Source organism: Hippocampus zosterae, chromosome 13 (genome assembly GCF_025434085.1).
Source record: "Hippocampus zosterae strain Florida chromosome 13, ASM2543408v3, whole genome shotgun sequence".
Classification (NCBI taxonomy): domain Eukaryota; kingdom Metazoa; phylum Chordata; class Actinopteri; order Syngnathiformes; family Syngnathidae; genus Hippocampus; species Hippocampus zosterae.
Window position 1 is genome coordinate 22,617,263 of NC_067463.1, and position 9,120 is coordinate 22,626,382.

General features: G+C 47.8%; 1 protein-coding gene across 1 annotated transcript; it reads left to right on the top strand.

Annotated features, from left to right (window-relative positions):
- The first annotated feature begins 419 nt into the window (after positions 1-419).
- On the top strand, positions 420-8,718 carry foxk1 (forkhead box K1). The gene is made up of 9 exons (XM_052085197.1): positions 420-1,104; positions 2,839-3,054; positions 4,757-4,949; positions 5,265-5,411; positions 6,392-6,585; positions 7,065-7,237; positions 7,394-7,627; positions 7,730-7,909; positions 7,994-8,718. Exons 1-9 carry the CDS (start codon positions 647-649, stop codon positions 8,197-8,199), a joined length of 2,001 nt encoding a protein of 666 aa, XP_051941157.1. The 5' UTR covers positions 420-646; the 3' UTR covers positions 8,200-8,718.
- Positions 8,719-9,120: the final 402 nt, after the last annotated feature.

Sequence of the window (9,120 nt, forward strand, 5' to 3'; positions counted from 1 at the left end):
GGAAAGGGTAGATCCCGTGAGGTTAATTGATCGAAAAGTAGATCTTTGGTCCAAAAAGTTTTGGCACCCCTGGTCTAACTGATTATTTGTTTTTAACAGTGGTGGGCGGGACGGCGGTCAACTTGGTTAGCACATCCACATCACAATGCAGAGGTCATGGGTTTCGAGTCCAGGTCTTCCTGTGCGTGTCGTTCTCCCGCTCTCCCCGTGCCTGCGGAGTTTTTCTTTCTGCACTCCGGTTTTTTTTCCCACATTCCAAACACATGCATGGGAGGTTAACTGAACACTCTAGTCTAAATTATCCTGAAGTGTGATTGTGAGAGTCTACGCGTGCTCAGCGATTGGATGGCAACCCGTTCAGGGTGTACGAAGGCACCTGGGATAGGCGCCAGCATGCCCGTGACCCTCGATCAAGCGCTTCAGATAAATGCTGGACGTTACATATTAGTTCAGGAGTTTACGAGGTGTACTTGAACGAAGCATCAGTCCGGTTCCTGCCGAGGCTCCATCCCGATTCTTCCCCGCTGCCCGAACTCCATGTTGTTCTGTCAGCTCCGGCGAACAAGTGCCCCGGCCCCAAACTCTCACGTTGCAACTCTGTGTGCGAAGTGCCTGTGGAAGTGTGTTTGACCCCCCGCGAAACAACATGGCAGACTACCGGGAGGACACGGGAGCTCGGGCCCTGCTCGCCTTGCAGTCGGCGCCGTGCAGCCCCGTGCGAGTGGCGGTCACCTCGCACGCCTTCCACCATCAGCCGTCGCTCGCCTTCCTCACTCCGCCGCTGACTGAAGCCGGCGCCGCCGCCGCCAGCGCCGGGCTGCGCCCGGCTCGTCTGGTGTCTCCTCTCCCACAGGCCCTGGCCAGACTCGAGGGTCGGGACTTTGAGTTTGTCATGCGCCAAAGGACCGTCACCATCGGCCGGAACTCGTCCCACGGCTCCGTGGACATCAACATGGGCCACTCGAGCTTCATCTCGCGGCGGCACTTGCAGCTCGGCTACGACGAGGCGAGCGGCTTCTCGCTACGTTGCCTGGGCAAGAATGGCGTGTTCGTGGACGGAGTGTTCCAGCGGAAAGGGGCGCCGCCGCTGCTGCTTCCCCGACAGTGAGCTCCGCCTGTAGCCTCTTACACAACTATCTTAAACGTGATAGTTGCGCTTTTCAAATGACATTTCCCGTACATTCTCAACAACGTGTACATTCAAAGTTCTGTACGTTTTAAAGTTGGTGGTTATTTTGAGCACTTTTAATGCTTTTGCTAGGGAGTTAGGGCTAAGTTGTTAGAGTTAATCTAATTCAAAACAAACCACGGATAGCCAATGTAAACCAATAGACTTTAGACTAAAAATGAAAAGAAATGTCACCGAATATGTTAATTTTGAGTAGCTTATTTGTTATTTGTGGGTCTAAAACAGTTTTCCCCCACACCATTGGGAAGCAAGTGAATGAACTTCAGCTAAGCTAGCTCGTTAGCTTAGCCCACAAGAGACTACGTGTTAATTTAGCCCCGTTGTTTTATTGACAATAAAATGTATTTGTCAACCTCAGCCACCCGTGCTTGCGCCTTAGACCGTTTACAGTGTACAGTGGTCATTCGTTGCCGTGTCATATTTGTCAATAGCTGTCTTAAGTGTTGTTAGTCGACGTGTTGCTGTCAATGTAAACAAACGCACCACTGCGAAGTCCACACCAGGGCCCCTTGATGGGAGGTGCGTTTGTTCTGCTGTTAAAAGACTCGTTTGGTGTGAATTTTGTCGCTCAACGCTGAGCACGCGTTTGTTTGAGGTTGTACCCAAAAAGATGCTGGTTACACTTTATTTAGCGGCCACAAATACGCTCTGGGCGTTTGCTGTGTTGTGATTGTCAATCAGCCCGCTGGGCAGCGAGGGGGGCGGGGAGGTGTTGCAGTCTGGGTGGGAATCGGAGGGGGTGGGGCGTGGAGTTGCTCGTCTCTGATTGGCCGTTTGCGAGGGTTTGGGCTGCCGATCCCGGAAGTCGAGTGTGGAATGACAAGAAGCACATGGAATCAACACAAGACCAACTCGTCCACGCAGGGTGTCTACTTTGAGCATTTGACCAATATTTGTATGTTTGTTGCTTACATTAAAGACATGGAATACTTTAATGAGAAATGAGTAAAACATATTTTAATCAATTTGATGGAAAGAGTGGACAAATTCACGCAAGAGAATAATGTAAGCAATAATCGTGATGAGCATTATTAATAGAATTAATCCTAGTCAATGAATTGTTGCAGTTGAGGCTTTTTTTGGCCACAATGCTCGAAGCACATGGCACTTGCCGGTGAAAAGGAATCGTTAAAAATAATCTTGGCATGTTTTTTTTTTAATTTGGAAGCTTTTGGCTCATTGCGGCCTGACAGTTTTCTATTTATTGCATCAGCTGAGATGTCATGAGTTGTGCAGCTCCTAGCAGTGGCATTCCGAGTGTAACGACGTTCTGCTCACTGTTTGGGCCAGTTGCCGTTTTAAGACAGACCTTAGAGTTTGGGGTTTTGTGTTTATTTATTTGTTTTGGTTGGGGGGGGTTGCAGGATTGGTAGGAACAATTGAATTTTATACTACCCCAAAATAGAAAGAAAGATATAATTCAAAAGCATCACATATCCGAAATTAGATTATTCTTTTATAAAAGCAATCAAGTAAAAAAACAACAAAAACATGAAGCTCTAACACACCCTCGTGAGGATCAAACGGGGAAACTAAACTACGGTGTGCCGCTGTACAACTCTCACTATTATTTATTTTTTGCTTTAAAAAAAAAATGCAAATGGCATTGTGAAATAATGACAACCCGCTCTCACCTTTCCCTCCCATAGGTGCGTGTTCCGCTTTCCCAGCACAGTCATCAAGATCCAATTTGCCTCGCTCGTCCCCCCCGAGCGGCAGCGGGAGAAAGAGGCGCCCTCGCCGCCCATCCGCGCGCTCTTGCCTCACATCTCCCCGCTCAAGATCAGCATTCCCACCGCGCAGCAGCACGAAGAGCACATCAGGGCCTTCGGCCCGCCGCTGCCGTCGCCCACGGGGACCCTCAGGTACGCGCACCCACATAAACGTCAGTTAAAAAAAAAAGTTTACACATGGTTCCGGTCAAATATAAACATCATAGAAGTATGTCGGGGTCCTGGAAAAAGTTACCAAACTAAGGAAAAAAAGAAAACATATTTAGTTTAAAACATTTTATTTAAAAAAAATGCTCGCCATTTAATCATGAATGCCTGAAGTAAAAAAAAAAATCAAAAAATGAAAATGGATCAAATACAATCGAAAAAAATTGCACCTGCTATTCTTTTATGACAATTCAAACAATAATACTAAAACCACAATTCTCCCCCCCCCAGGCCCCCAAAATTAAATTGAGCCAACCTAACACCCAAATATTACAGTTGAAAATTAGATTCTAAAATGATGGCAACAATTGGCCACTATTTGAATAAGAGCCGCATAAGTAACAGCAGTTCCTCACGACCACATGCAAAAAAAAAAAAAAAAGCCCCCAAAACCCCACAACTTGTTTCATGTCACAAAATGCCCCAAAACTGAAAAAAAGTGAAAAGATGCGACACGTTGAGACTGCACGCTGTGTGTGTGTGTGTGTGTGTGTGTGTGTGTGTGTGTGCGTGTGTGTGTGATGTTGACGTGAGCTCATTCATATCTCTTGCGTAGCGTTGCGTTTCTCGGCTGAACTCTTTGTGGATGGCGAAAGCGCCCCCTTGTGGCGCTGCCGTGTCACTGCTGTGCTTTCTCTCCTCTTGCGTGTGCCTTATATGGCAGCCCTGCAGCGACGAGCTGCCTGATTGGTGGAGGAGAGGATTGGTTTGGCATGGACTCAGCATTTTTTTGGGGGGGGGGGAAATGACCCTTCTGGTCATACGATGCCGATTTGTCTTTGGCTTAAAGAAGTAGAATTTTTGAACAAGCGAGCATCAAGCCGCACGGATTGGAGCCGACAAAAGCGGCGCGCAGGCTCCAGCTCCTTAGCTTGTCGAACCAGGAAATTGTGCGTGCGTGCGTGCGTGCCTTGCTCATGCCAAATCACAGCTGCCTTGTTGACTTGGCAAACAGCAGCAGCAGCTGTTGTTGCTTGTGCGGCCTGGACGCTGGCCAATGATTAACATACGCCGTTGATTATTGTCGTGAGCCCCCCTGCATGAAAAAGACACGCGAGGCCAGCGTCTCCACTAGTAAGGTGGACGTGTTTTTTTCCCGTGACTTTTGAGCTTGAAAGTCCGACTTTTATTGATTATATGATGATGACGTTCTCCAAATAAAAAAAAAAAACCCTCAAGAAATCAACTTTATTCCTCACAGATTCCAACTGTTAATAAATGTCAATTTAATTTAATATTAATTGCGTTAGATTGATTGATTGACTTTTTTTTTCTTCGATAGTAATGAATTTCTCAGTGGCCTTGTTTTCCTCCAAATAATAAGGGGAGGGGGGACATGTTAAAAAAATATTGCGATTATTGTTGTTTGGTACGGAAATCCGGTTTGATTTTATGAGGAGTCAGTCATTTTTTTCTATTTCGAAAACAACAATCTTGCAATATTGTCACTTATTGAATAAAGGATATCTTATCTTATCTTAAGTTTGGGGGGAAAAAAATACAAATGGAGTGTCATGATTGAAAAATTGCCACTTGATTCTCAGAAACATTTCCAAGTGCTGTTTTATTCTCCTACGTTTCTGGAAAAAAAAAACGGGACTTGAAATTTCTCTCTCTTCTGTCTCAGCGTTCCCAACTCCTGCCCGGCAAGCCCCCGCGGCGCCGGCTCGTCGGGCTACCGCGATGTCCGCAACGTCACCAGCGACCTGCAGCTGGTGGCCGAGTATGCCGCCAAAGCCGTGTCGGAGCAGAGGCGCGACGCGGCCCCGGAGCAGCCCCGAGGGGAGTCGGGCGGCGCCGGCGGAGACGACAGCCCCAAGGTATTGAAAGAAACCCCTTGACGTCACACCGCCTTCTCTTTGTGGGGGGGGGGGGGGGGGGTTGTTTTTGTTGTTGTCGTCGTCAGGAGCCGTACGCCGAGAAGGAAGGAAAAAAAAATTGGAGAGCTGTCGTCAGCGATGCACTTTTTAACGTTTATTGAAATAAGGAGGGCGGGGTGGGGGGGGGGGCGTAACCACTGAATATTTTTTAGAATCGATTATTCTTTCGAATATTCAGATATGATTTTATTTGACATTGAAGTGGATTCAAAATCATTCTAAATCAATGTTTTGTGCCCCCCCCCCCCCCCCCAGGATGAGTCCAAACCGCCGTATTCGTACGCACAGCTGATCGTCCAGGCCATCTCCTCGGCGCCCGACAAGCAGCTGACGCTCAGCGGCATCTACGCTCACATCACCAAACACTACCCGTACTACCGAACGGCGGACAAGGGCTGGCAGGTGTGCGCCAATGACCCCCCACCCCCCCAAAAAAAAATAAGAAAAAAGACTTGGTCATAATCTTTTGAATGAATGATAAAAAAACTCATCATAATTAAAAGCTGAAGATTTTTCTTCCCTAAAATAGGACTTCAATTTCATAACTGATTTTTTTGTTATTCCCCCAAATTTATTAAAATTCTGCTTTTTGGGGGGTTGAATTTTTGGGGTTTTTTTTTTTTTTTACATTTCACCCAAGTGGGACTTTTTTTCTCCACTTTATTTGAGTAATATTATGACTTAAGATTAAAAACCAAAAAAGTTGATGTAACCATAAAGCTTTTAATTTGGACCTCATTTTTGTAATATTCCATCTACTCCCCTCCCCCCAAAAAAATCCTTGTCTTAGCACAGCTACCGTATTCTTTTAATTACGACTGCTCTTGAAAAAATAAAACTTCTTTCTGAAAAGGCCCCCCCCCAGAAAAATAAATAAAATATATGATGTTAATTTTATCATGTGTTTTTCCCTCCCCCAAAATTTAAATTTAGCCCCCCCTATAATTGTTCTTATTTTTATTTATTATATATAATATAAATATTTATTTAAATTTATTTATTTATAATTTTTACTCTTTTACTATTCTGATTTATGATCTGCCCCCCCCCCAAAAAAAATCTCAGGCTGTTGTGATGACCACTTTTATGAATTGTTTTTCAATTCTTTATTCTTGCAAGGTTACGACCACATTTGGATTAAAAAAAAAAAAAAACACTTTAAACTCCAACTTGACCCCTCGTAATATTTGTACTTTTTAATCCCCCCCCCCCCCCCAAAATGTGACCATAATCTCGTAGTTTCCGACCTTTTTCCCCTCTAAATATCCGACTTAAATATTCTGCCTTGTTTTGTTTTTCCACGTGACTCGATTTGAATTTGGGCGGCGACTTGACGGAGTGAACGTGCGCGGCCCTTTTTTATCCCCCCCCCCCCCCCTCAGAACTCCATCCGACACAACCTGTCGCTGAACCGCTACTTCCTGAAAGTGGCGCGCTCGCAGGACGAGCCGGGCAAGGGCAGCTTCTGGCGCGTGGACTCGGCTTCCGAGGGCAAGCTGGTGGAGCAGGCCTTCCGCAAGCGCCGGCAGAGGGGCGTGGCCTGCTTCCGGACCCCCTTCGGACCCCTCTCGTCCCGGTAAGCCACTCCTCGTGGACTCCGCCTTCTCGTTCATCCTTGACCCTTTTCAATTTCGCAAGCAAAAACAAAAATTCAACCAATCCTCCATCAAGGCTCTTCAGTTGCTCCACAATGCCGCCGCCCACCTCCTGATTGGTACTCGGAAGAGGGCGGGCATAACTCCTTCTCTGCCACCCCCCCGTTGACTCATTTTCGAGTTCTTTTCACCAAATTCCTCTGATTTGTTTTCAAATCTCGAAACGGCCCGGTATCGTATAATGTATCGTTTTGGATGCTAGCGAGAGCAGCCGCCGACACTTGGGGGCGCAATTGGTATCAAACGACGACCGGTAACCATTTTGTTTGTTTGTCCTTTGTGCTGCCGGCTGCGGCGTGATGGGGGGGGGCAGGACAAAGTAAGTGGCGCTTGCTTTGCCGCACGCGCCCCCGCCGCCGCCCTGACCTTTTTTGCTTTTGCGGCTTTTGTCGTTTCGCAGGAGCGCCCCGGCGTCGCCCACCCACCAGGGCCTGCTTTCGCCGCCGTCCAGCGGGCTGCAGACCCCCGAGTGTCTGAGCCGGGAGGGGTCTCCCGGTCCCCCGGACCACCACGAGCAGCTGGCGCACAAGCTGGCCGCCGTGCCCGAATATCGATACTCGCAGAGCGCGCCCGGTCAGTCGAAAGCGGCGATTTTTTTTTTTTTTTTTCCCACAAGCCGACAACAAGAGCAGATTTTTCCGGCCACTGTTACGGAAGGAAGAAAAAAAAAAGGATATTCACGCCTTCTTGTGACTTTTTTTTTTTGTGTGTGTGCGCATGTCCCCGCAGGGTCTCCGGTCAGCGCTCAACCGGTGATCATGGCGGCGCCGCCGCACCCGAGCGCCGCCCTGGGCAAGGCCTTGGCCCTCCTCCCGGGAGGCGGCGGCGGCGGCCAGGTCCACCTGCTCCAGAAGGGGGCGCCGTCCTCCGTCACCATGCTGCGCGTGGTCACCGGCGCTCCGCCCAACGGCTACTGCGCCCCATCGCCGCTCAACGTCGGGCCGCCCGGCGGCGAGCTTAGAGGTGGGTCGGAAAATGGCGGCCCGAGGGGGGGGGGGGGCAAACGGCAGCTCTCCATCTCCAAATGATGCAAATTCATTTTGGTCATATTTTCGCCGTGCGCAGAGGCGCAGCCGAAGCGAGAGTTGGTGATCCAGGCGCTGGACAGCGCCGGGCACGCGGCGGATGCGCGCAACCCGGCGCCGGGCCCGCATCCACTTGCCGCGCACGCCGTCACGCAGAACGGAAAGCACACCACCAACGCCGCCGCGGCCGCGGCAAACAGCCTCGCCGCCTTCACATCGGGTACCTTTCGCCTCGTTTCCTCTTTCTGGGTTTTTTTTTGTTTTCCTCATAATATCTGAGCCTCCCGTTCTTCCGCCCCCGCAGGCCTAAGCAGTCCTCTCCAAATTCTGGCGGCTCAGGCCTCCAGCTCCCCTCCGGTTTTGGTGAGTCGCCCGCAAGCGGGCGCAGGCGCGGGCGACCAACCTCAGGCCAAGCGCTCCAAGATGGACGACGGCGAGGGATCGGCGCCTGCCGCCCAGCAACCCGTGATCGTTGCCATCATGCCGCAAAGCCATGAGCCCAGGATGTGAAATAGAACCCCCCCCCCAAAAAAAAAAAAATGAAGCAAACACTACTTTATGGGTGGATGAAGAAATGGGATTACTGAGTTGCCAAGACGACGGCACGGTGGCGACGCCTTGTGGTCGTCTGGCTGAATTACGGCAATCGTTTGTAAATTCAAACATTGTCTCCGTTCGCCGATTAGCGACAGTCGCTGTTTAAGTTAGCGGTTGTCAACGAAAAAAAAAAGACACTTATAACCCTTTAAAAAGAAAGAAACAAACAAAAAAAAGCCTTAAAAAGATTTCTACACTGTCGTTTTTATTTGAACCTTTCGAGCTTTTTTAGAACGTTAAACGCAACATTAGCTGCGTTCACCGCGCTGACGTCGCCACTAGAAGCTATTTTTTTTTTTGTAAGCAAATTTTTGTGTTTAAAAAAAAAGTGTTATTAATACATTCTAAAGAGTATGTGTTTTTTTGTAAATGTTCCACGGTTGTGATTCCGAATGTTGTAGCACAAAATTAAAGCCACTTTGAGTTAAAACACTTTTTATTTATTTTTTTTTGGTGGGGGGGTTGGTGTTGTAGTGTTTTTTTTCCCTTCACCCAACAGGAAGTTGTGATTCGCAATTCCATTAAAAATTAATAATAAAAATAAAAATCTGTCTTTTAGACTGAAATAATTCTTACCCTCCGACCCCCCTACCCCCAAAAATGCGACTAAATGATTGTGACCACTCCATTTCATTATAGGAGATACAAACTCCCAAATTTTTCCTGCAAGATTCAGACTTTTTATCTTTACAAAAAAATGACAAAAAAACTTTTTATTTGACAACAGAGTAACTTTTTTTTAAAAGACTTTGCATCTAAAAAAAAAAAAATCGCCTTTTTTTCCCCAGATTGCTCCAAAAAATCGCACTTAAACAAACATTGACTTAAAACACT

Coding starts and splice junctions, on each gene's coding strand:
- foxk1 (XM_052085197.1), top strand. CDS start 647: ATGGCAGACTACCGGGAGGACACGGGAGCTCGGGCCCTGCTCGCCTTG. Junction 4,950..5,264: donor GCGGAGACGACAGCCCCAAG/GTATTGAAAGAA, acceptor CCCCCCCCCCAG/GATGAGTCCAAACCGCCGTA. Junction 7,628..7,729: donor GCCCGGCGGCGAGCTTAGAG/GTGGGTCGGAAA, acceptor CGCCGTGCGCAG/AGGCGCAGCCGAAGCGAGAG.